At 38.3% G+C, this 25,073-nt stretch overlaps 2 protein-coding genes across 9 annotated transcripts in view; one reads left to right on the top strand and one right to left on the bottom strand.

Annotated features, from left to right (window-relative positions):
• Positions 1-4,209: 4,209 nt before the first annotated feature.
• Positions 4,210-5,349, bottom strand: LOC139075486 (transcription initiation factor TFIID subunit 4-like). Its single transcript, XM_070571902.1, has one exon. It carries the CDS (start codon positions 5,347-5,349, stop codon positions 4,210-4,212), a length of 1,140 nt encoding a protein of 379 aa, XP_070428003.1.
• Positions 4,489-25,073, top strand: part of AFTPH (aftiphilin) — a 67,861-nt gene continuing 47,276 nt past the window's right edge. For 5 of the 8 annotated variants that reach the window (XR_011526026.1, XR_011526027.1, XM_070572517.1 and 2 more), the window contains exon 1: positions 4,656-4,793. The gene's annotated coding sequence lies outside the window, so the exon portion shown is untranslated. Of the gene's footprint in view, positions 4,794-17,505; positions 17,632-25,073 lie in introns of all 8 variants that reach the window. The other 3 variants (XM_070572515.1, XM_070572512.1, XM_070572514.1) reach the window with 3 other exon arrangements.

Here is a 25,073-nt window from a genome sequence, read left to right as displayed (position 1 = left end):
ATTGGAGGGGGAGGAGGGGAAGAGATTGCTTTTGGACCAGATGATTTCTCAAGTTGTTGAAAAATTTTCAGCAAGTTTTCCAATGGCTCAAATGCTATATACACAATATTTTAGATTATAGTGAAGGTTTGTGCCATTTATTAACCACACTCATTGTGAGAAGAAAAAAAAAAACTCCACTAGAAAATAATTCAAACATGAAGAAAATGAGGAAAGTGTATTAAAAGAAAAATTAGGCAAATTGTCCTTACCTATGAGGAAACTGAAGGACTACAATATTACTCTTCTACAAAGTGAGAAGGCCAAATGGTGTAGGGGGAAAGATTTGTGAATCAGGAGATCCTGGCTCTAGTCCTAATTCTATCTCTAGCTTTTTAATCTCATACAAATCCCAAAGTCTGCGATCATATCTTCTGTAAAATGGTATTAATCAGCTCCGCGGGGGTCCGTGTGAGAATCAGAAGATATAACATACGTAAAAGCACTTTGAAAAGTTGTGCAAATCTAAGATATTAGCATTAGCATACTGCATTGGGAACTCTCTCTAGGATGCTGTTCATAATTCATGGTTTTAAACTAACCGGTTCTGGAAAAGTTATTTTTTGACCATGAAAAAATACATACAGAACATGTCAGAGAATTATATAACAAACACCCATGAACATTTCACCTAGAATTAAATGTAAATAGTTTGATCAAAACATCAAGTTGTCCCTTAAATATATACAATTTTTATTCGTCAATTATATCTCAATAAAGCTGGAAAAAAAGTAAACGGTTTGTCATATTACTTCAGACATTTTTTAAAGATATAAAACATTGCAATTACAAATAAAGTACTCTTTAGTGCTGATTCATTCCCTCCTAGCCCATAATGAATCTTGTGTTTATCATTCCAGTTCATATTTTTACACTTTACTATAAAAACGTATATCCTGGGGCTGGTCTAATGGCATAGTGGTTAAGTTCACGTGCTCAGCTTCAGCAGCCAGGGGTTTGCAGGTTTGGGTCTCAGGTGTGGACCTACACACTGCTCATCAAGCCATGCTGTGGCAGCATCCCATATACAAAATAGAGGAAGATTGACACAGAAGTTAGCTCAGGGCCAATCTTCCTGACCAAAACAACCCCCCACAAAACGTATATCCGTAAATAACAAAGTATTGGTTTGTTTTTAAAAGTCAAATACATTGTAAAATTCGTATCATATTTTACTCATTCTGCAACTTCACTCACTTTTGTTTCTATAATCTAACCACATTGATACCTATAGCTCTAGTTTAAGTGCTGAATACTAATCCATCTATGAATGTATCACAATTTATTTATCTACTAAAAAGTATTATTTAGCCAGAAAGTCTTTACTGGGTTATAAAATAAAACCATAGGAAAATGTTTAGATATGGAAAGAATCTAGGAGATCATCTGGTGCAGGGTTTCTTAACCTACAGTTCATATACCTTCTCCCACTAATGAACTTTAGGATATCTAAGAAATTTGAGTGTCTGTGGGATGAGCATTTTCCACAGAAAGTGCAAAAGCTTTGACCATATTCTCAAAGAGATACATGTACTAAATAGTTACTTATCCTAAGAGAGTTGAGCACCTGTGGTGAGGTTCCATTCTCTCTCATTTGACATATAAGACTGAGGTCCAGAGAGGTTAAATAATTTATACAAAATCGTGGTGATAATAGAGCCAGTTCATAGAACCACAGATCTACGTATATTGCTTTTCCCGAACACCACATTGCTGGGATTTTGTGCTTGCTCATTTGTTGCAACACAATATAATTATATTATACAATATAATATGAGTTAAGTTCCTTTCAACTTTTAATCTATAAAGTTCAATTCAATCTTTTTTTTCTTTTAATTATTATCCACTGCTGGCGAGGAGATGGTAAAACTGGTACACTCTTGTATTACTGGTGGCATCGTAAATTGGTATAGTCTTTTGGAAAATAATATGAGATGATGAAGTGCCAATAAAACATTCATAGCCTTTTGGATCAATCTTTTTTTTTTCTTCTTTTCTTTTTTCTTTTTCTCCCCAAATCCCCCCAGTACATAGTTGTATATTTTAGTTGTGGGTCCTTCTAGTCATGGCATTCAATCATTTTTATATTGAGAAAAAAATTCCTAAAATTGGACAAAGCCACATGTACAAAATATTCATCAAAGTATTATTTGTAATACTTTCCACCATTTTCCATTATTAGGATAACAGATAATTTATCCATTATAAATCACAATATGTCCACTCCTCTGAATACTACGTAGGCAATTAAAATTAAGGTTTTATAAAATGTTAAGAGATAGGAGGAAATTCTTATAACATAATATTAAGTGAAAAAAGGGATACAAAATCAATTTACATTATAACTACAACTTTGTAAAAAGTCTGCACAGGAGACAAAACTAGAAGTAAATATAACAAATGATAACTGGTCATTTTTTTCTCTTTTTGATGCAAAATCTTAGGTAATGTAGCTATGGTCATAATTTTTTAAAAGTAAACAAAAGCAACACTATCATTGAATCCAAATGCAATACATATTAATAGGTATATTTCCCCACAGATTCATCACCTTAAAAACATTCAAAGATAAAGACTTTCTTTCATAGTACAATTTTGTAGGCAATGTATCTTCAGAATTAGGTGTAAAATTACCAATTACAAGTTGGTTGATTGCACTCACAAATCAGCTGGTCAGATAGCTTCTCAATTTCCATGAACAAAGTTGGAAGCTGATTTCTGAATTGTTGTCCTTAAGTGAATAGAATTGGCTTCTGCTTTTATCTGACAAAAATCATTTTGTAATCATATCTTATGTATGAAATCAAGGAGGAATTCTTCCAAAAGCAGGGTTTTCTTTTTAATGTTTTGATGTTTAAATTCATTATTTCAGTTTAAATATTTTCTTGGTCTGCTTTAGGATTTTGTCATGTGTTCCTATTCTGATATTTCTGTTTAGTAGAGCTATCAAATTAGAACAAGGATGTGTTCATCTAAAACCAATTCATTTCCAGTTTCTCCGCGAGCGCGCGCGCACACACACACGCACACAAATATTTTTGTTTCTTTCCTTCCTGGTCAATAAACATTTATAGTGACATATATATATTCAAGCAAGCACGCGGGCTAAACCAGCAGGGGGCGAAATACAATAGGAATAAATTTGACAAGCCATATAGATTTTTCTCGCTTTAGTGACTGAGCAATAACAAAAAATCCCAGTCCCACCACAAAGCAATTGGTACTCCAATTTAAAGTGATGCAGTCTCCCTATATCTTACAGCGATTGAGTTGTAAAGAGACTAATGCGGGTCTATTTTAGCGCTCCAAGTTAATTTGTCTAGAACATTGCAGAGGCGGGATAAACCGTGATGTACTGCTTTTGTCCTTATCCTTCCCCTGATTCGTGTAATTCCTCCACTCAAAGGAGTGGACACTTCTCCGTGGCTGATGGGGTGTTTTCCATGCTTGTTTCTTTGCGTACCTGCTGAGCTTTCCTGTTTTGGAACTATTTTAAATTATTCAAATTACTGGTGCAGGTTTGGCAAAAGTGAGCAGAAGGAGCACCCCGCAGGGCTCATGATTTGCAGAGTAGGACCCTGGGCTCTTCATCCCGGACGATAACAATGATCCTTGTAGTCTAATTTTTCCAGTGGACGGTGTTCTAACAGATATTCATGATAAAGGGGAAAGGCTATTAAAACGCAAATGACCAACTGCTCAGGGCTGATGATAGAAAATGAATGTTATGAACTCTTCGAGAAATGCAGAAGTTGATTTCTTTAGCTTCATTGGCTATTCTCCCGCAGCACGTATGAAAAACGACCACCGTCTCTACCCGTTAGCAAAATCCCCAGTTATGATCATTATTATTTTAATTTTTTTGTTAGCCTCGCAGACGATTTATCAGTTCGGCGGCTGCTTTCCTTCTTGCTTCCCATTCTAAGTCTGATTTATAGTAAAGTCTTCTTCGTTATTTGTTAAATATCAGCTTCCTCTTCTGTCAGATTAAATTAAAAAGAGGAAGGGACTTAAGACTGTGAATGAAGAAGTCGTTTTCGGGGCGAAAAGGGCAAGGTGATAAGTGCTCTCCAGTAGGTTTTGGTGACGAAGATAAGGTTCTGTATTTCAAAACCTTTGCAATTTTATTTGGAGGCAAGAGAAGTCTCGGTCCCGAGCTGAACGTTAACGTTAACCGGCTGAGGAGCACCTGTCCCTTGCCTGGAGCGCCGCCTCCGCAGGCGGCGAGCGCGAGAGGACGCCTTTCCCTCCTACAGCTAGATGACTGGCAAGGAAGCAAAGGAAAAGGGCAGCTTGCCCGCACCCAAGATGGCGGCCGGCGCGCTGCGCGACAGCGCCTGCGCAGGGGTAAGCTTTCTGTGACACTAATTCCCCTGGAGTGTCCTCCCCCCACCCCTCAGCACCCGCCAGCGCCCGGCCCCGACCTAGCCACCTGCGCCCGGAAGTGACGTGTCGGCGGCAGCGGTCCCCGCGCTGCATGATGGGAGAGTGTGTGGAGTGGGCGGGGGGTCTCCGCGGAGGAGGAGGTGGAGGTGGCGGCGGCGGAAGAGGGCGGAGGGTAATGGGATGGGGGTCCCGCGGCAGCGCTGAAACTCCGGGTGGGCGGCCATGGCGCTGCTTCGCTGACAGGGCTGTGAGCAGCCTGCCTTCCGCTCTCAGCAGCCTCGCGTCGGAATAGCCGGTCCTTCCCCGGGGAGTCAGATCCTCCCCGGGCCCCTGAGCCATGCCCATCGCGGCCGCCCCGGACGAGCCAGGTGAGCGCCACCGCTCCGCTCCCTGAGCCGCGCGGGGGAAGAGGGTACAGCGACCCGGCCCGGCCCACCGGCTGGACCCTCCCCCGGGCCGGGGGCACCTGCCTGCTGCGGAGCCGGGGGCTTCGGGGACCGTGCCGGCTCTGCGGGCCTGCGGGCTCCGGGCTTCGGCTCTGCCCTCTTCCGCGGCGGGTGCGGGGACGCCGGCGGCGGCGGCGGCGGCGCCAGAAGCGCGCGGCCCCCTCCTCGCCATCCCGGGCACCGGCCGGGAAAGTGAGCCGTTCCCACCTCCCCGGCCGCCGCCGGCTCGCCCTGCCCCTCCGCTTCCACCTGCCCTTAGCTCCGCGCCGGCCGCTCCCTCCCGGGAGCCGTTGAGAAGTTTGGGGCTTTGCCTGGGCTTCCTCTGTCTTCCTCCCCCTCCCTCGTGACAGGTGTAAACACTGCCTGCTTCGCCCAGGCCCGAGGCCGGCCGCTGCCGGAGTGCGCTGCTTCCCAGGGTCTCTGAAGCAAGCGGCTTGTGACCGCTCCAGCAGGCAGTGGAGACAGCCCTAAAGCTCATGCCTCCCTTCCTGAGAGGACCTTTTCTGCTCCCTTCTTGCTCTCCTCAAGAAATAATCTGCGTCTCCTCGCCTGATCGCGTTCGAAAAGTTGGACCATTATTCTTTAAGCGCCCGGTTTGGCAGGTCTGCGTCTCGCTTGGGCAGGGGACAGAGTATAGGGTGAACGGTGGTGCGTCCTTTCTCCATTATTAGGAAAGTACTGAGACTAAGTAGGTTTTTCTCTCGGTGGTTAATACAAGTTATAGCTTGGTTTCCCACTGAATCTTCTACTGGGGTCGAGGGAAGGACTAAGTCACACGCGTAAATATTTTACTAGGGGCGGGAGGGGGGAGCAAGTGAAACAAAAGCATTGGTTCCGTTTCAGAGTTCTCACTTGAGAAGAAGAAAAGTAAAACTTTACTTTTGAACGTTAATCCTCCCTTTCACAAGCTACGTTTACATGCTCCGAGTGCGGGTTTTTTTGGAGGGTGGGATGGGGAGACAGTTGAATCCTTGGTGTTACGTTTAATTGTTACTTTCAGTTAACCTTTAGACGTAGAAATATGTGCTAAACTCTAGGGGAAGCAAATGTTCCAACACAATTGTGTTCATATAATTTGAACAGCCTATCTGCATTTTATATGCTTTGTCGGCTTAAATGTTGGCTTTTGTAGTAGTCATTTTTAACTCTTTGCAGAAGTTTATGTGTTTAAACAAAATATCTGTGGTAGTCCTCTAAATTTTGTCCATGAAGATATCTCACATGGATTAAAAGACAGATCCTCTGTAAAACATCTAGCCTAGTAAATGACACCTGGTAAATTCTCGTTAGATCGAATTCCTCTGTTTTATGTATCAATTAGATATATTAATTGATCTTCAAAGCATAGATATATTTTTAAATCTTTAAAAAACTCTTGAAAGAAATTCACTAGAATTCACATAATATGTAGAGCATTTAAATTTTGATGTTTTCTCATCTTTTGATGTGGAGACTATTATAAAAATAATCCTGTATCAAAACAAAGATAATGTATCCGTAATTGCATTGACAAATTTTGCAGAATCCAATTGTCTTTATGAAAATCTTGTAATCTGGGTGAATCCTATTATAAAACATCATTTTAAATTTTAATTTGTTCTGCTTACATTTAGTTAAAAACTAGATCAGAAAAGTAGTGACATTTGAGTATCAAATAAGGCTTTATTTTGTGTGAAATCTAAGTGTCTCTCTTAACAGCCTAAATAGCATCTCATTGAGGAATTACCCCTTCTCTACCAATCCTACCCCCCAAAACTCATAAAAGGAGGCCATTAAGTATTTAGATACTTTTAAACAGTTATGTTATTTAAATCAAATGTTTATATTCTAATTTAATGTTAACTACAATTTGTAAGTTTAAAAATACTTTTTCTCTCTGTGCTTAGCACTTTCAGTTCCTCTTTAAGTAGGCTAGTGAACCTTTCCAGCCTGAACGTCATACGTATTTATGGTTTTTACACAATTTCAAAAATATCTGGCATTATGTGAGTGATATATATATATATCATTTTGATAATTGATCTTTTCTCAATCAGTGTATATACACACATGTCCTTTTGTGGCTTTATGTGATAATTACTAACACTGATGTACATTAATTCCTATGAATGAGGTACTTTTCTAAGTGATTTATATACAGCATGTTAACTTATTGAATCCTCACAACAACTCTATAAGCTAGTAGGTGGTATTATCCCCATTTTTCAGAGAGGAAGCTGAGGCACAGAAATGTTAAATAATTTGCCTAAGGTCAGATAGCTCATGACAGAGCCAGGATATGTGATAGTTTTATTTATCATATTTATATAGTTTTAAAAACATGTAACACTATACAGTATATTTTCTTGGAATCGTGGAGTATGTAGCAAAAGTATAAAAACATGCACTGGAATGATAAACACCAAATCAGAGTAAAAGTTCCCTTTGGAGAACTGGAGAGGAATAAAGGATCTAGGAACGGCCCATGGTTTCTCAGCAGTGACTGTACTGTCTTTAAAGTAACCTGAAGCAGATTTGGTAAAAGATTAAGGTTTGACCCAGCTAAGTGTTGGGTACTTGATCATTCATTATATTTTTTTTTCTAAACTTTGTTGTATGCTTGAAATCATAATAAAATAAAAAGTTCAGGTTTTTCATTTAAGAACATGTATAAAGCATCCCTCTGTTTCACCATTGTATATTTAGAAAGAGGACAGGGAAGGAGCTAGTGTTATTTTGTGTTGACTTCCTTTTAAAATACAAAGAACTTCTAACTTGGAAATATTTGAATTAAGAACCGTTGCCCTGCAGAGCTTCCTCTGCAGTAACTTCCCTTGCCTGGGCTCACCACTAACTGCTGCCAACCCTCTCAATGGCCCTGTGTTGCACTCCTAGCTTCTATTTCTGGCCTTACCCTACGGTGGGGGCTCATAGGTCTGGATTAGACCTAGTCCTGGGAAAGACAAAAGGTCAGAAACTATATAGTGGGGAGGAAGTAGGAAGATGGGGAGTCATTGTTCATTATGTTGGGAGAAGTGAGAAGAGAAGGAAAAGAGGAGATTTAAGACTCTGTCCTATCATTCCTCAGTCACCACCACTCCTGTTCCAAAAAACTAACTTAAGTAAACTTTGCAGAGATAAATTGCTAATAAATTAAAGGTTGTCTGTATGCTCAAAGCTTAATTTACAAGCTCTATTTTGGTGAATAGTTCCCAGAGGAAAATTAAGTAGTAAATTAGAGTAAGTTCACTGTAGGTTCTATTTATGTGAATATTTACAATATGCCACAAACCATTTCAACTAAATGTCTGCTAACACCATAGTATTCTCTTCCTTTCATTCGTGCGGCAAATACTTACTGATTTCTTGCTGTATGTCAGGTCTTCTTCTAGGTGCTGGGGATACTGAAGTAAACAAATAAGGGGAAAAGAATAGCCCTCGTAGAGCTTCAGTTTCTTGCATTTGTATGTGTGTGCACACACGCATGTTTGTGTGTATGTGTGGGGATAGACAGAATATGGAGATGGCAGATTATGTTAAGTATCATAGAGAAATAGAGTCCATTTGGGGGGGATAGGGGAGTATAGACTTTTTGACTTTGAGCCAGGAGTGGGAGGTTGTTGGGGCTTGCTGTTTTATGTAGGATGGGGTCAGAGAAGGTTTAAGACCTGAAGGAGGGGAAGAGTGGTAAAAGCAGAAGTATGCCTGGAATAGTGAAAGAATTGCAAGTGGGAGAGTGGTAGATGGATCAGAGAGTTAGCAAGTGAGAGGGCAGGGTTGTAGGGCTTTGTAGGGCTTTGTAGGGCTTCTAATGACGTTGGCATTTTACTGTGTGAGATGGGAAGTCTCAGCAGAGTTTTTGAGTAGAGATGTGACATAGTGTTTTATAAGGATCTGTCTGACTGCTGTACAGAAAGTAGACTACAGACGTGCAAGAGTAGAAGCGGGACGATTCTTAGGAGGTGGTTACAGTGATGCAGCTAAGGGATGGTAGTGGCTTGAACCAAGATGGGAGCAACAGAGGTGATGAAAAGTGGTAGGACAGTTTCTTGACTTGAATCCTTTACTAATTTCCCCATTACTAAACTCAAAAACTTACAGAGGTACTCCCTTCTGAAAATTCAAGGTCCTCACAGCCTGCCTTCCCAACATTGTCTACTCCTTTCATATACCCTACATTCTAACCAAACTCCATTATGTGACTTCCTGCTCCTTGACAGTTGCCCCATGCTTTATCTTTAGTGCCTGCCATTTCCTCTGTCTATTAAAATACTTCCCATTTCAAATTCTTTCTCCTTCATGAAACTTTTTCCTCATTTTCACCATTCTTCCTCTTCCCAGTCAAGCGAGATCTTTTTCTTAGAATCCTTTTAACCGCATTTTACTTCATTTGATGTTTATATTCTCCTTGCATTAATTACTCTTACTGTTTTCTTGTATTGTTCCCCCTAATTAATTGTAAGTTTCTTTAAGGTTATGATTCCTTTTACTCAGTTCTACCCCTCATAGAACCTAGCACAATTTTGTATGTAATAGATGCTCAGTAAATAGTGGGTTTATATACATTTTAATTTTTAAAAATAGTTTATTAAAGAAGCATACAGGCACATCATAGAAAATAGGCAAGCAAAAAAAAAAAATCACATTCCCACTACCTAGAAATCCCCACAATTAACAGTTTAGTGCGTATCTTTCCACACGTTTTTGGACTTATTTATATATATGCACTTTTTACCAAGATGAAATATTTTCATACTGACTGTTATGTAGGTTTTTTTGTTTTAGTCAATTAGACTCCCCTTACTATTTCAGGAAATTTTCATCTAAACTAATATTCAAGGCCATATTCAAATTCTTCCCCAGTTGACCCAAATATGTCCCTTTACAACTGATTTGCCAAAATCAGCATCTATTCCATATTCTATTTTTCTCGTAATTAAAATTATGGAAGAATATACTTACTATAGAAAATTTGGAAAAATGTAAACTGGTATTCTCCATGATGGCAGAGACCCATCTGTTTTAATGCCTGACACAGAGTAGCACTCAATAAATATATATTAAAAGCAATAATAGAAGAAATATATCACTAGTCATCACAGTACAGAGAGACAACTGTAAACATTTTGGTTTACATTCAGTTTCGGGGTTTTTCCTATGGATATATGAGTGGTGTACACACACACATGTATGTATGTATGAATCATATTGTATCTTGGTGAACAAGTTTGTATGTAAATCTTTGTCTGGTTATTTCCATAGGACTGAGTCTTAGAAGTGGAGTTACTAAATCAAGGGGAAAGCCAGTTGTTTTCCAAGAGGTTGTTATAAAATCGCTCCTACCAGCAATCTGAGAGTACCCATCTTCCTGTAATCTCCTCACATGATCAGTAAAGACTCAGTTTTAAAATTGTTTTCCTGAATTTTTATTTTGGATTTAGGCTTTTTGGCAGTGAGGAATGTTTGCAAATTTAAAGTTTTTTGAAGGATTTAAACATGAGACATGTCTTTGTTTGATACGAGGTTAAAATTGCTTATTGCCGGGCTCTTTTTAAAATAACTTTGATTCTGTTATCAAGCTATTTAAATACAAGAAATACAGTATTATCTTCTAGAACTATGTTGTGCAGTACAGTAGCCACTAGCCACATGTGGCACTTGAAATAAAACTAGTCCAAAGTAAGATGTGCTTTAAGTGTAAAATACACACCAGATTTTGAAAACTAATGTAAAATATATATTTTACATTGATTACATGTTAGAAAAGTGTTTTGGGTACTTTAAGTTAAGTAAAATATATTATAATTAATTTTAGCTGTTTCTTTTTTTAGTTGGATGCTGGAAAATTTAAAATTGTTTATGTGGCTTATATTGTATTTCAGTTGGACAGTGCTGCTCTCAAGCGTGACACTGACGTTTTTATTTATGGAAAAGATATATAAGATTAACTTCACTGTTCTAGAAAGTAGTAAATAGGTTTTTAAAAATCACTTCTTACATTTAAGTCTGTCATCTTGTTTTTCATAGTATACATGGTTCGCACAGCCATTTTTCAAATTATGTGTTAGATTACGAATTATAACTTACTGCAGTTCTTGTGCTCTGAAAGAAAGACATATAGGAGGACTTGGGAAGAGTGTTAAGAAACTTACCTGAGGAATTGATCCTTCATCTAAGAATTGAAGGATGTGTGAGAATGTTTTAGGCACTGGGACTGCAGGTGCAAAGAACCTGTGGCACAAAAGAATGTTATTGTCTGCCTTTCAAAAGCTGAAAGCAGGCCCATCTTAGAGCATTGGAAACAATGGGGGAAGGGAGGAGGAGTCATGACTGGAGAGATGGGAATAGCTTGTAGACTTTATTAAAGATGTTTTTAAAGATCTTTATCACAACCAGGGGATTGATATGATCAGATTGACTTTTAAAAAGATTACTTCAGTTGGGTATGATTGAATACCAGTCAGGGAGACTAGTTTAGATGATAATGGCAGCTTAGACCAGAATGGAGTCAGGGAAGCTGGAAAGAGATACAGATATACCAGAACTGAGGGATTTCTGAGGTAAAAGTCATTCTTTAGAGATAGTGGAGGGTGGAGAGCTTTGCCAAGGGTGGCTCTTAAGTTTTTGCCTTCATACCCAGGTGGGTAGAAGGACCATTCACTGAGTTAGAGAGCCCTGGAAGAGGACCAGTTTTGAGGAAGAAAAACTTGAGTTCTGTTTTTGTTAAGTTCAGTTTGAGGTCTTTGAGAAGTTCAAGTGGAAAGGACTGGTAGAGAGTTGACTTGGCTGGACTGGGGCTCAGTTTTGAGGGCTGGCCTGTAGGGATAAATCGGGGAATCCTAGAAATTGGTCATTAAAGCCTTAAGTATATGAGATAGTTTTGGGGAGAGCTGAGTAAGAAGAGAGCCTACATGAAACGTGGAAGAACTTAAGTGCTACTAAATTGAGTACGTTTAATGCTTGTGAGAAATTTTCAGTTTGTTTTGAAGACTACTTGTAAAAGTGAGAGTAAGGAGTAGTTGGATCAAATAAGTTAAATACTTCTCTTTGACATATGTGTTATCAAGTAGATAACCTGATACAATGTTTATTTGATTTGGAGACATACCTTTTTCTTGGAGCAGAAAACAAACTGGGCTTCCCAAACTATACAACAGGCTGAAAACAATTATGAGTAAGTATTGATGTTTTTGCTACATTAAGAGGTGTAAGGAAAAATTATGTAATTATCTCCATAAATACTGAAAAGACATTTTAAAACACATTTTTGATTTTTTTTAACAAAGCAACTTAAAATAAGAATTACTGGATAATTCTGTAATAGGATAAAACATATGTACCTCAAGCCAAATATCAGTATCTTCATTAAGGGAGAACACTAGATGCCTGCCATCGCCACTGCTATGAGATTTGGTGTTGGAGGCATTAGCTAGCACAACCAATAAGGAAAAACAGACCTAAGAATTGGAAAGGAAAAGGTCAAACTACCTGAATTTGCTTATGGTGTAATGCTGTACTTATACAAGTACCAAGTAGCTTTCAATTGTATGAACAGTACTCACCAGTTAGAAAATACAAGTAGAGATCCCATTTTACATGGGTAGCAAAAACAAAAAGGTAAAATACCCAACAATAAATTTAACAACAAATGTAAAAACCCTATGTTGCTAAGATTCAAGTTTTATGTTAAATAAAATTAACAATTCTGTGTTTAGGTAATAGAGGAGATCATTCCTAAGTCACATTTTCTTCTTCTTTAAATGTTAACTTTGATGCTTTTCAAAGCAAGACTTCTATGAGTAGGATCTTTAATATTTGCATACATCTTAATGAGACCACAGTTTTTTAAATGGATGAAATGTATACTGTATCTGCCTCACCCACCCTCCTAAGTGGGTATTTTCGTTGGAGTTTTCTTCCTAGTCATTGCTTATATTTTGTAATATTTTCTGTTTTGCTATAGTTTACCATCTCTCAACTTAATGTTTGTTGTGTAGATGCAGAAATCTTGACCTGGAGTATTTGTAGATAAGACATGTATGCTACAGTGACACTCAAAATCTGAAGCATTGATTTATTTTCTTAAGGCTTTTGTTTTTAGCAGCTGTTTATAAAAAGTAATGAAATAGTATAAAACTAACATTAAGAGATAATTTAACTCTTTTTACATTGGATATTTTTAATAGCATCTTTGCTCCTAAAAAAAAATTTATACCAACAGTTTCAGGGCCAGCCTGTGGCCTAGTGGTTAAGTTTGGTGCCCTCAGCTTTGGTGGCCTGGGTTTGGTTGCTAGGTGTGGACCTACACCACTCGTTGGCAGCCATGTTGAGGTGGTGACCCACATACAAAATAGAGGAAGAATGATAACGGATGTTAGCTCAGGGCAAATCTTCCTCAAGCAAAAAAGAGGAAGATGGCAACAGATGTTAGCTCAGGTTAAATCTTCATCAGAAAAAAAAAAAAGTTTCAGGTATCAAATTTAAATTTTTCTTAGCTGAAGCCCAAACAGACTTTGAATGTTCATTACTTAATACTTGTAGTTAAGTCACCATTTCTTCTTACTCCTTTCCGTATTTCAGACTCATTCCCCTATATTGTAATGAGCCAGCAGATGATAGCTTTCTGTCGTCTTAGGTTTCAGAAGTTTACTTGAAACATACTGCAAGTGTTACACCTAAATAAAAAGTGCAGATTTTTAATCAGATTACCAGTGACTTGGAATCCTGGAAGTGGAGGAAAGTTTCTGTTGTTGCTGCTGTTCACATATTCATTTCTTAATGTTCAAGTACAAGTGAAACTGATTAATTTTTTAAATGTTTTGTTTTTTCCAAGAATTCCATAGCATTTAAATTATATACATAATTATATCTGTTTCAAGGATTGTTGCAGTACTTCAAATCTGATCCTTTAAGGAAAACTTCCAAATTTCATTTTTGAGGGAAGTAGTGAAGATTTAATGTTGTGAACTCCTCGTTTTTGAAATCTTAAGAGCGTTAAATTTCTTAGTGATATTCTCAGGTAGATGTGTATGACAGAACTTTAAGGAAATTGTACAATCAAAGCACTGCAAGTTAGGGAAAACTTTTTATAAGAAAAAGTACTATTTCATTGATTTACATGTATTAATGAGTTGAGCAGTGACGTTTAGAGACATTTATGTCATCCCCAGACTTATAAAGTCCAGTAATATCCTTATCCTCTGGAAGCTTAACGCAGTGGTTCTCAGCCTTCACTAACCATCAGAATCATCTTTGAGACTTTTTTTAGAATGCAGATATTCAGGTCTGCCTATTCTATTTAAAAAAAAAACTTAATACAAAGCTAAAGCTAAAACAGAGAAGCATTGGTTTATAGTCTACTAGGGGAGAAAAACATGGAAACAAAGTTGATTAACTTTGTTAAACGTAATACAAGAGGTAGATATAAAGGAGGAGGATTAATTCAGACAGGCAGCCTGACATAATGAAAAGAACACTGGCTTTAATGTTAGAGCCCTACTTTCCATACTTACTTTTTGTGGGACCTTGAACAGATTATTTGACCTCTCTGAGCCTGTTCCTTCATCTATAAAATAGATGGTTGAATTTTTTTTTTAGAGATTGGCACCTGAGCTAACAACTGTTCCCAATCTTCCTTTTTTAAAAATTTATTTTCATTTTTATTCTTCTCCCCAAAGCCCCCCAGTACAGAGTTGTATATTCTAGTTGTGAGTGCCTCTGGTTGTGCTGTGTGGGACGCCACCCAAGCATGGCTGGACGAGCAGTGCCATGTCCACGCCCAGGACCCGAACCGGCGAAACCCTGGGCCACTGAAGCAGAGCACACGAACTTAACCACTCGGCCACGGGGCCGGCCCCTAGATTGTTGAATTTAAATTGAATAGTATATGAATAAGTACCAGGCACAGTACCTGTCACGTAATAACTTGATAAATATTGGTGATCTCACTTCACAGAAAATTTCATGCCTGAGTAGAGTTTTGAGGGCTTAGTAAAAATGGATTCTCTGGACAGATAAGAATAGGAAATCAGAAGTGGCATATGTGTCAACCTAGAGATAACATGGTGCCAGTGGAAACTGGGGGTAGTTTTGTCTGGCTGGAGCAGAGGGAGTATCTTGGCCATGTTGGCAAGATAAGGAGTTTCAAGTGGACTTCAGTAATCCCAGCCAAAAGTAATGAGGCCCTGAAATAAGGTATTAGTCATGGGATGTTAAATGTAGTAAGAGATGTTAAGGATTTAATTTATGGGAGCGGGATGGCAAAGTGGGAGCAATCAGGGGTAACACTCAGATTTCTGGACTTAGGATTCAGAATATTGTATAGGAATAAGTTTGTTCTTTGAGTAGAGGTTGACTTCAGTTTTGAAATTGGAGAATCTGAGATGTCTTTGGGACATCCAGATAGAGATATTTAAAAAGACATTTTTTGGGTAGGTAGGTCTGGAGTTTGGGCAGCCTGCAAATAGATAGAGGTTTGGGCATTATGAACATATGAAAACAAAAGGTGGATGAGATCTCTCAGGGATAGAAATAGTAGCTATAGGGAGGCCAAGGCCTGGGAACGGTGACATTTACGAGGCGAGCCAAAAAAGCAGATCCATTGAAGGAAGGTAAAGAAAGGATGTGATAGGTAGGAGGAGAATCTGGAGAGAATGCCTCTCGGAAATGATTTTTCACTTAAAAATGTATTTTAGACATCTTTCCCTATTAGTAATATAGCTTTATCTTTTTTTTTAACTGGCTACACTTTTTATTTACCCTATTGCTTATTGACAGATATTTGTTTTCAGTTGCTTTTTTTAAAACAATGTAGGAATTAACATTTTTGTGGAAATATCTTTGCATATTTACATGAATGCATCTTTAGGATACATTCCTATAGATTAAATTGCTTAATCAAAAAGTGCATTAGGGGCCGGCCCAGTGGCGCAGTGGATAAGCGTGCATGTTCCGCTTCTCTGTGGCCCAGGGTCCACCGGATCAGATCTTGGATGCAGACATGGCACTGCTTCACACGCCCTGCTGTGGTAGGCCTCCCACATATAAAGTAGAGGAAGATGGGCACGAATGCTAGCTCAGGACCAGGCTTCCTCAGCAAAAAGAGGAGGGCTGGCTGGAGTTAGCTCAGGGCTAATCTTCCTCAAAAAAAAAAAAAAGAAAGTGCATTGAAATTTTTGAACTATTAGTAAATTGCCTGAAGTATGTGAACCAGTATATACTCCCACCAGTAGTATCTTTAATTTTATCCTTAAAGTGGTTTGCTTCCTAAATTGAGGGTAGTATGAATTTGAAAAATAAGTAGTATTTTTTGTTACTTTTATGCAAAATTCTATAAAGAGAAGAGGAACTTGCATTTATCAGATTACTTGGTTCATTCAAACAGTGTAATTTAAGAATGCATTTTGTCCTTGCAAGCACCAGATCAAGGAGGAGTTCTTTCTTTGTTTTAAAAGCAGCTCTGGGGGCCTGGCCCCATGGTCGAGTGGTTAAGTTCGCATGCTCCGTTTGGGTGGCCCAGGGTTTCAAGGGTTCAAAGCCTGGGCGTGGACATGGCACCACTCATCAGGCCATGCTGAGGCAGCCTTCCACATGTCACAACTAGAAGGCCCCACAACTGAAATATGCAACTATGTACTGGGGGGATATGGGGAGAAAAAGCAGGAAAAAAAAAGAATATTGGCAATAGTTGTTAGCTCAGGTGCCAATCTAAAAAAATAAATAAATAAATAAAAGAAACTCTGTTCCCTCCTCTTATATGCTGGAACCAATAAATTGGATTTACAGGAAGTGGATCAGAAGGAAAGAGAATGATAGTATTATTGTGAGGTGGATTAAACCTTGAACAAAATGGATGCATGCAAACAATTTTTGTTATTATTGTAGACGTACTGACAGTACCAACACAAATTCTGTGCTAAGATTTTGTACAGAAATATTTTGAATTTTTTTTTTTTTTTGCTTCTTGTAGCAAACTTGAAACAATGGCTCCAAGACTGTAAAATGAGTTATTCTTGTAAAACTGATCATAGGAGCATCAATGTCTTCGAAAATACCCAGAGTAGAAATACTGCAGAAGTTTTAAGTTGCTTTAAATTGCACTGCTTACATAACTTAAAGGTAAAAAATGTGGACAAATTTCAAGCTTGTTTTTTGTTGGGTTTTAATTACCTGACGTTCTTCACCACACCTGTATGGAAGGACCCACTGTCTTTGCCTAACCTCAGTGATACTAATAGTCTTTGGGGAGAAATTGACTGTTAGTTTGGGTCATTTTCTCTAAAATCTTCAGGGTCCCTTTTGTCAGACTTTTCTTTATTTTGGGTTATGACCTCTTTCTGATTTGTAAATTTAGGTTCGTAAAATCAATTTAGGGGGTCATGCCCACCTAGTAAGAAAAAATGAAATAGAACTAAACATATCAAGAGTGCACAGAGAGTAAAGGTAAGTACGGTTTGGTGAAAACTTTTTTTTAATATGTGTGTGTATACATTGGGTCATCGTGCAAAATGTATTTCTTCTGTGGGTTATGGGGGAAAAAAGTTTGAAGAATTCCACTTTATATGACAGGCTAATTCTCAAATCATTTCTAACCAAAGGTATAATGGTACATTGCAAATAATAAATGTTAACTATTATTTTTCTTTTTACCCTTTAGTCTTTCTACCTCTCAGGAGAAAGTAAAACTTTAAACCAAGCAACAACACCATTAAAAGGTCAACTGGCTACAAATCTGTTTGCCATGGGCATTCCTTCCATAGTTTCCATGAAGTTGTCAATTCAGGTATACCCACTTGTGGCATTACCTGCATATACCACATGCACTCATGAGCACCATTTTGGAATGTGTTTATATTTGATTTTTCAGATATGCAAAGCTTTTGTTTTATGATAGTTCACCCCAAGAATGTCATTATATGTTATTAACTGTGCATGATTTCTGACTATTTTTAAGCCTTGTTCATTGTCTGGTTTCCTTCTGTTGCCTCACGTGTCTCTAGGTCTCCCTTGTTTCAGCTGATGGGTGGTCAGAGAACAAATCAAAGTAAAACTAATAGCACTTGGCAGAGACATAATTTGTGAGGTAAATCTGCTGTTACATAGGTCATATTTTGAGGCCAGATTTGTGAGTTATAGATTATCTAGGACATTTTCTGCTTCCTTTTTCATTAGCTCAGATAATTGAATTTTAGCTGCATTTGGTTGCAGTTTTATAACTTTTCCTAAATGCTTTTTTCTCTAAAAGATGAGTTGCTCTCATGGTGGGCATTTATAATATAGTGAGTGGCACTGTCAGAGGAAGGGCAGCTGCCAAGGGCCTGCCCAGGTGTACATATTTTAACTAGAGACTAGAGTGCTGTCTTTAGTTTTGACAGTCTACAAAGTATTTTTTTTTTTTCCAGGACACCTCAGGCTCTTTAGGTTTAACTCATCAGTCTTGACTGAAATGCTAATTTAAAACTTTATAGCAAGAGGGGGCTGGCCCGGTGGCGCAGCAGTTAAGTTCGCACGTTCCGCTTCAGCGGCCTGGGGTTCACCAGTTCGGATCCCGGGTGCGGATGTGGCACCACTTGGCAAAAGTGGTAGGCGTCCCATGTATAAGGTAGAGGAAGATGGGCATGGATGTTAGCTCAGGGCCAGGCTTCCTCAGCAAAAAGAGAAAGATTGGCAGTAGTTAGCTCAGGACTAATCTTCCTCAAAAAAAACTTTATAGCAAGAAATTTCTTTCAGAGCATGTCAGCTGAATGCAAAATCTGTGGAAAAATTTACATGAAGTACTAAAGAAAGTTGCTGGGAGCAGAGAACGAGGGTGAGGGAAATTAGTTGGACTATCCAGAGGAGCATCACACTCTGAGACACCAGCTGACACCTCCACTTAAGCTGAGAAACTGCCTCATATCGAAGCAGATATTCATCTCAGCTGGTCTGTTAAAACACACGAGCAAATTTCTGTCCTGTAGCTGTTTTTTCTCCTAGCTTGCATGTAAGTACTACTCCTCTCAATATTCTTTCTTCAAACAGATTGCAGCACAAACGATCGGATTTGTTTTCTTTCATGTGTCACATTTCAGGCCAGCGTCTCTCCGATCACACTTACTTACCTTGATTGAACTTAGATTTTCCTGACTTGTTTGGTGGAGCACTAGGAGACCAGAGCTAGGATTATAGAAACCTAGTCGAGGGGTGAAGAAGGAGGCAGTGCAAGATTGGTCAGTGGAATAAATGCCCCAGCAAGAACAATAATGATGTATTCAGTTCCTGCTGTGAGCCCGGCCCTGAGGATGTAGTGGTCAACAACAGAGGCCTATGCATGCACAACATTTCCAGTCTTTTGAGCTCAAGTAAAGTGACTGGCAAGAGCAGTTTCAGTGGAGTGGCAGGAGGGAAGCCAGATTGTGCTGGGTGGAGGAATGAGTGGGAAGTTAGGAGGTAGAGACAGTGAATAGACAGGGCCCTTTCAGAAAGCTTGGTAGTGAGGAGCAGGGAGAGCCAGTGGGGCATGGAGGGGAGGGGTCTGTTTGCTCTGATTTGTTTGAGGATGGAAGCGTCCTGAACATTTCCAGGCTGATGAGAAAGCATCAGTTAGTAATGGAGAAATTCAGAGAGCCCCCTGAGCAAGCAACTGAGAAAGAAAACAGAAAGGGTTATCTATAGACGATATTGTGGATGTAAGCAAGATTTTAGTGAAGGGACAGGAAATTAAAATATAGTTCCTACTTTTTGATTCTGTTTTCATTGTAAGGTTTCAGGGAAATTACGGTGGCTAATTTGTTCAGCAGCTATATAATATGAGCAGAGAATACTAGGGGGAAAAAACTGTTTTCCAAGGGCTAATGCATCTATCCTCATTGCTGATTTGGTTTTGTTGCCTTTGTTATCAACAGTTATCCAATGTCATTTATTCAATTTCAAGTCAAAGTACCTTTTGGGAATAATAGGTAGTGAACTCTCACATGTGGTCAGTTGATATGACGAGTAAAAGGTGAAACAGTTTCTAATGTTTTTATTTATCTTATTTGATTTTTACTCTGAAACTATACAAACATAAGTAAAATGCCTTATGGATTTGCATAGAAGGTTAAAATATACAGTAAAAGAAAAGCTGTTAGGAATTTTTGAAAACTAGCGTCTAGAAAATGATAACTCTTATTGCTGGTTTAGCAACGTGCATTGAAGAGTAGGAATGTGTGTTACTGCTCCTGTTGTCCTTTACATTATGTATATGATATTTGTACTTTTGTGAATCATCCTAATTGACATCAAAACCAAGAAGACAGAAAATGTGTCACTTTTGGCAGTCTGGTCTTTCGAGGCTGATCAATTTAGGTATAAAGATATTTTGCTGCTTATTTTCATTGTTTACTGCATTTTTACCACCACATACATTAATATTGAAACAAGAGATTCGCTTCTTGGTATTTTTGTTGGTTATGCTTTCTTCATCTTAGCTTGTAAGCATCTTTGTTTCTCCTTCCGAATTATTGTGGAAGTTTGAGAAACATTTTTCTGAATAACTCAGAAACCTTTTAGGGAAGATTCTTGTAATTCTAATATTTACTGTCAATTGTTTCTGCAATAAGAAACTTTTCAAATATTTTATTAGCTTGTAACTCATTTACCACCTACTAGTTTTACTACCATGAGGGATTATTTAACCTCTTAAAGTTTTTATTTCTTAGCTGTAAAATGAAGATAATAATTCCTACCTCATAGCATAGTGTGAGGACTAAATGAGATAGTTCGTGAATGCTTTTCATGTAGTATCGACACATAGTAAGCACTGAATAAATATTAACTTGATATTGCTATAAGCAGAGAACGAAAGCACATAGAATATACTATCCATTTAACAAATGTCTTAAATAATACTGCATATTATTATGCAGTTGAAGACATATTGATACAGTTGATGTCTATGATGTCTTGGGTTTTTGTTTTTAAATTGGCAAGTTTGAAGGAATTATGAGATCTCTTAAAAATATTCAGCTTTAGGATTGTGGGAGTTTGATTAAGTAGCCTTAAAGTTTGCAGCCTCTTGAAGGGAGGATGATAGTCCTAAAAATAAACAACAACAAAGCCTTTCTCAATTCTTTACTTAAAAACGTCTATTTTTAGAGGGTCTCCCTGTTTTGTTAGCTGCCTTTGAGCTAATATGCTGAGGACAAAACACTCAAAAAGAAAAAATGAAAATTATCATTTTTGTAGATTTTAAATTTTAGAGGCATGAAAACTTTTGTGACATTGTGGTCCAGTCATCTCTAGATGTGTTGAAAACCAGAAAGTTAGCTAAAATCCAAACCTTTATATAGCTCAAAAGAAGGGCTTTTTCTTCTCTTTCTTTATGACAAGATGACTATCAAACAGGAACGTAGGCTGGGCAGATTCATTGACAGTACATTTCAATAGTATCTTAAAACTCCCATGAGGATCTTACAGTATAGGTTTGAATAATTTGAACTACTGTAATAGGCAACATTTGTAATGCAAATTGATGTTTTTAATTGCTTATGTAACATTGTCATTGATTTTTCTAAAGAAAATGCAAATTTTTTTTTCACTCAAATGATTTAACAAGTGACTAATTATAAACCTCAGACATATTGTGGTAAAAAGGTAGTGAATTTTTTGGGTGTGATCCATTAAATAAACCTTGCTGGTGTAGTTTGTACTATTTAAGTCAGTGGCATAACTTCAGATACAGTCGTTTATCTTTCTTTTCCCTCTTCTTCCCACACCATCCTTTCTGCTTGTGTTCTCCTTCACTCCCCTGCACTCCCAGTCCCTATAAAAATAAGTTTGGGGTGAAGGGTCCTCAGTAAAGCTGGATTGTAATTTTGGTGTGCTTATCTGGCCTTCAAAGTTGATGCACTCATTGATGCAGCTGGGCTGGTGCCCTGGGAAAGCTGGGAGTTTCTCTCTGTTGAGTTTTTAGCTTGTCTGGAAGGAACTCTCAATGTTTGATTCCAGGAGATTGCTAGAGGGCCTCTTAGAGATCCCACCACTACCACCAGATGTGAGCTCAAAGACTTTTAGGGTAGTTAATACTTTGTGTGGATGATGGAGAGTAGAGTGATGGTCAAGGATTAACTCTCTCTTAGAGGAATATATAGAATCCTTTCCATCCCAACCAGGCACCTTCTTAGAATTCTTTATTCTTGTGGTCTTTCCTCTAACTATAGTATCTATAGTCAGTTTACTTCAAGGTACTGGTGAGAGCTTCTGGGGTGCATTGTCCTTTTCCTCTTCATAACCTCCATCTTTTAACAGACTGGTCCCTTGAATTGGTTCAGAGGTTATGGTCTTTGTCCTTCAACCTTGGGTATTATATTGTATTTTCTAGGATTGGTTATAGAAATTAGCAATAAAGTCAACCTTGTGTATCTTTAGTGTGGTTGGTAATAGTTTTCTTTCTTTAGTTTTTTTTTTTTTTTTTTGATGAGGAAGATTTGCCCTGAGCTAACCTCTGTTGCCAATCTTCCTCTTTATTTGCTTGAGGAAGATTAGCCCTGAGCTAACATCTGTGCCAGTCTTCCTGTGTTTTGCATATGGGATACCTCCACAGCATGCCTGCTGAGTGGAATAGGTCTGCATCTGGGATCCAAACCTGCAAACCCAGGCCGCTGAAGCAGAGCACACGGAACCTTAACCACTCAGCCATGGGGCCGGCCCTGGTAGTATTTTTCTTAAATGACCTATTCTTTCAGTGACCTTTTAAAGTATATGTAGAGTCATGTGAATGTTTGTGCCAACTCAGCAAACATTGACTTAGATTTTTGTTAAGGGGAGATTATTTGAGGTACAGACTTCGTGAAAGTTAAAATGTGATGATGGTTGATAACTTACTGAGTACACAGAATGTGCCAGGTACTGAAGGTCTGTTATCTGTAGTCCTCACAACAGCATTGAAAGGTAGGGACTGCTAGTCCCTTTTTATAGATAGGAAACTGAAACTCAGAGAGGGCAAACTCACATAGTAAGTGGGGAAACTGGAATCTGAACCTAGGATCTATCTGACCTCAAGTCAAAGATCTTTCCCCCATACCATGCTACGTCTTGAGACATTCATATATTGCCTTAAATCCCAGAATAAGGCAAGGGATGAATAAGCAAAACTTTTTTTAATAAAATAGTATATTTATAACTATGGTCATGTGTTCATTCACTTGTAATGTAATTGCTGTTAATCTAAATATATTGATTTTATGAGAAACATTTTTTGTTCTTTATTGATGTATAGCATTCATAGAGCGAAGCTCAAAAATCTTAAGTATACGACAGGATGAATCTTTACAAATGTTATTTGCCCTTCTAACCACTCCCCAGATCAAGAGATAGTTGACACTATTAGCATCCAGCAGGCTCTTTTATGCCCCCTTCCAGTCAATACTCTACCCTGTAGGTAACCACTATTCTCAATTACCACCATGGATTAGTTTTGCCTGTTTTGAACCTCACAGAAATGGAGTCATATAATATGTATTTTGGGTGTGTTTATCTTTCTTTCACACATTATGTAGTAATAGTCATCGTTGTTGCTTGTCATAATAATTCATTTCATTGCCATGTGTCCCATAGTATGTATATACCACGATTTATTTTAACCATTTTCCTGTTGGTAGACATTTGGGTTATATTCAGTTAAGAATGAAGTTGTTATGAACAGTCTTGTATATGTCTTTCAGTGAACAGTCCTGTACATATCTTCATATCTTTTTAGTGCATAAAATGTACTCACTTTTGTGGGCTATATACCTGATACAGCTTTAGTAGCTACTGCCTAACAATTCTCTAAATGGGTATACCACTTTACTCTCCCACCATTAAAGTATGAGAATCCTAGTTGTTCCACATCTTTGCTGTCAGTAGGTATGGTTAAAATTGTTTTAATTTTAGCCATTCTGGCGGGTGTGTCTTATTGTGGTTTTAATGTACATTTCCCTGATGACTTTTCGTATACTTATTGGCCATTTGAGTATCCTCTTTTGTGAAATATCTGTTCACATATTTTGGCCATTTTTCTATTGGGTTGACTCATAGCTTTGTAGGAATTCTTTACATATTCTGGATATGAGTTCTTTGACAATTACATGTATTGCAAATATCTTTTCCCAGGCAATGGCTTGCCTTTTCACTCTCTTAATGTTCTTTTGAGGAACAGAAGTTTTTAATCTTAATGAAGTCCAATTTATCAATTTTTTCTTTTATGATTACTGCTTTCTGTGTCTTATTTAAAACATTTTGCCTTTCCTAAAGTCTTGAAAATAATCTCTTACGTTATCTTCTAGAAGGTTAGTTGTTTTACTTTTCACATTTAGGTCTACAATCTATCTGCAGTTGATTTTGTCTAAGATATTAGGTAGAATCAAAGACTTTTCCCCGTGTGGATATCCAGTTGACCTAGCACCATTTGTTGAAAAGACTGTCCTTTCCCCACCACACTGCAGTGGTATCTTTGTTATCACATGACCATGTAGCTTTAAACCAGCTTTAATATCTTATAGTTTAAGTCCTCAAACTTTGTTCTTCTTGAGAAACTGTTTTTAAATGGCCATATAGTTGGGCCCATTCCTCTTTTCATTCTTCTGCCTTCCCAGACCTACCTTGCCATTTGGCCCGAAAGCTTTCAACTACAGACTTATCTCTTCTTTTTCATGACCATTTCAGACTTGAGGCTAGAACTCCTTAAGCAAGTGTAGTTCCTGTTCTTGTGAGAGATTAATACTGGATCACTTTCACCCTTCATATGCTCTGTCACCCTGGCTGCTGATCTGGCACAGGGCTCAGAGTTCCACGGCTGATTGCTGCAGGACTTGTGGATTGTTACCCTAACCCCTCTGTATTGGACCTCTTATACCAGAATTTCCAAACCAAAGACCCTTTTATTTTCATGGTTAGTAGCCCTGAAGGTCTTCTTTGGCTTGATATTTAATTGCTGTTATTCACCTGATTGTCCCCTAGTCTTTCTGTAAGGATATGATTTCCCATGGACAAATCTACAAAGTACAGGAGGTCCCCTGAAATTCTCTATCTCCATGCTCTCACTATCTGTAGCATACCCCATTTACTGCTCAACCATGAGAGCCTCATGTCTACTGTTTGTAAATACTATGGCTTGAATCTTTCCTAGGTACCCACATTACTTGTTTACTCCCCTCTAACAGGTCTTAGAATAAGCAGACATAAAAATGGCAAGGTGAACACACCCCCTTCCCCGCAGACACCACA

This window comes from Equus przewalskii, chromosome 14, assembly GCF_037783145.1.
Source record: "Equus przewalskii isolate Varuska chromosome 14, EquPr2, whole genome shotgun sequence".
In the NCBI taxonomy this organism is placed as follows: Eukaryota; Metazoa; Chordata; class Mammalia; order Perissodactyla; family Equidae; genus Equus; species Equus przewalskii.
The sequence above is the reverse complement of the archived record's forward strand: the minus strand, read 5'-3'. Positions and strand labels throughout refer to the sequence as shown.

Excerpts from the sequence above, each read along its gene's own strand:
- LOC139075486 (XM_070571902.1), bottom strand. The coding sequence starts at position 5,349 with ATGAGCTTTAGGGCTGTCTCCACTGCCTGCTGGAGCGGTCACAAGCCG.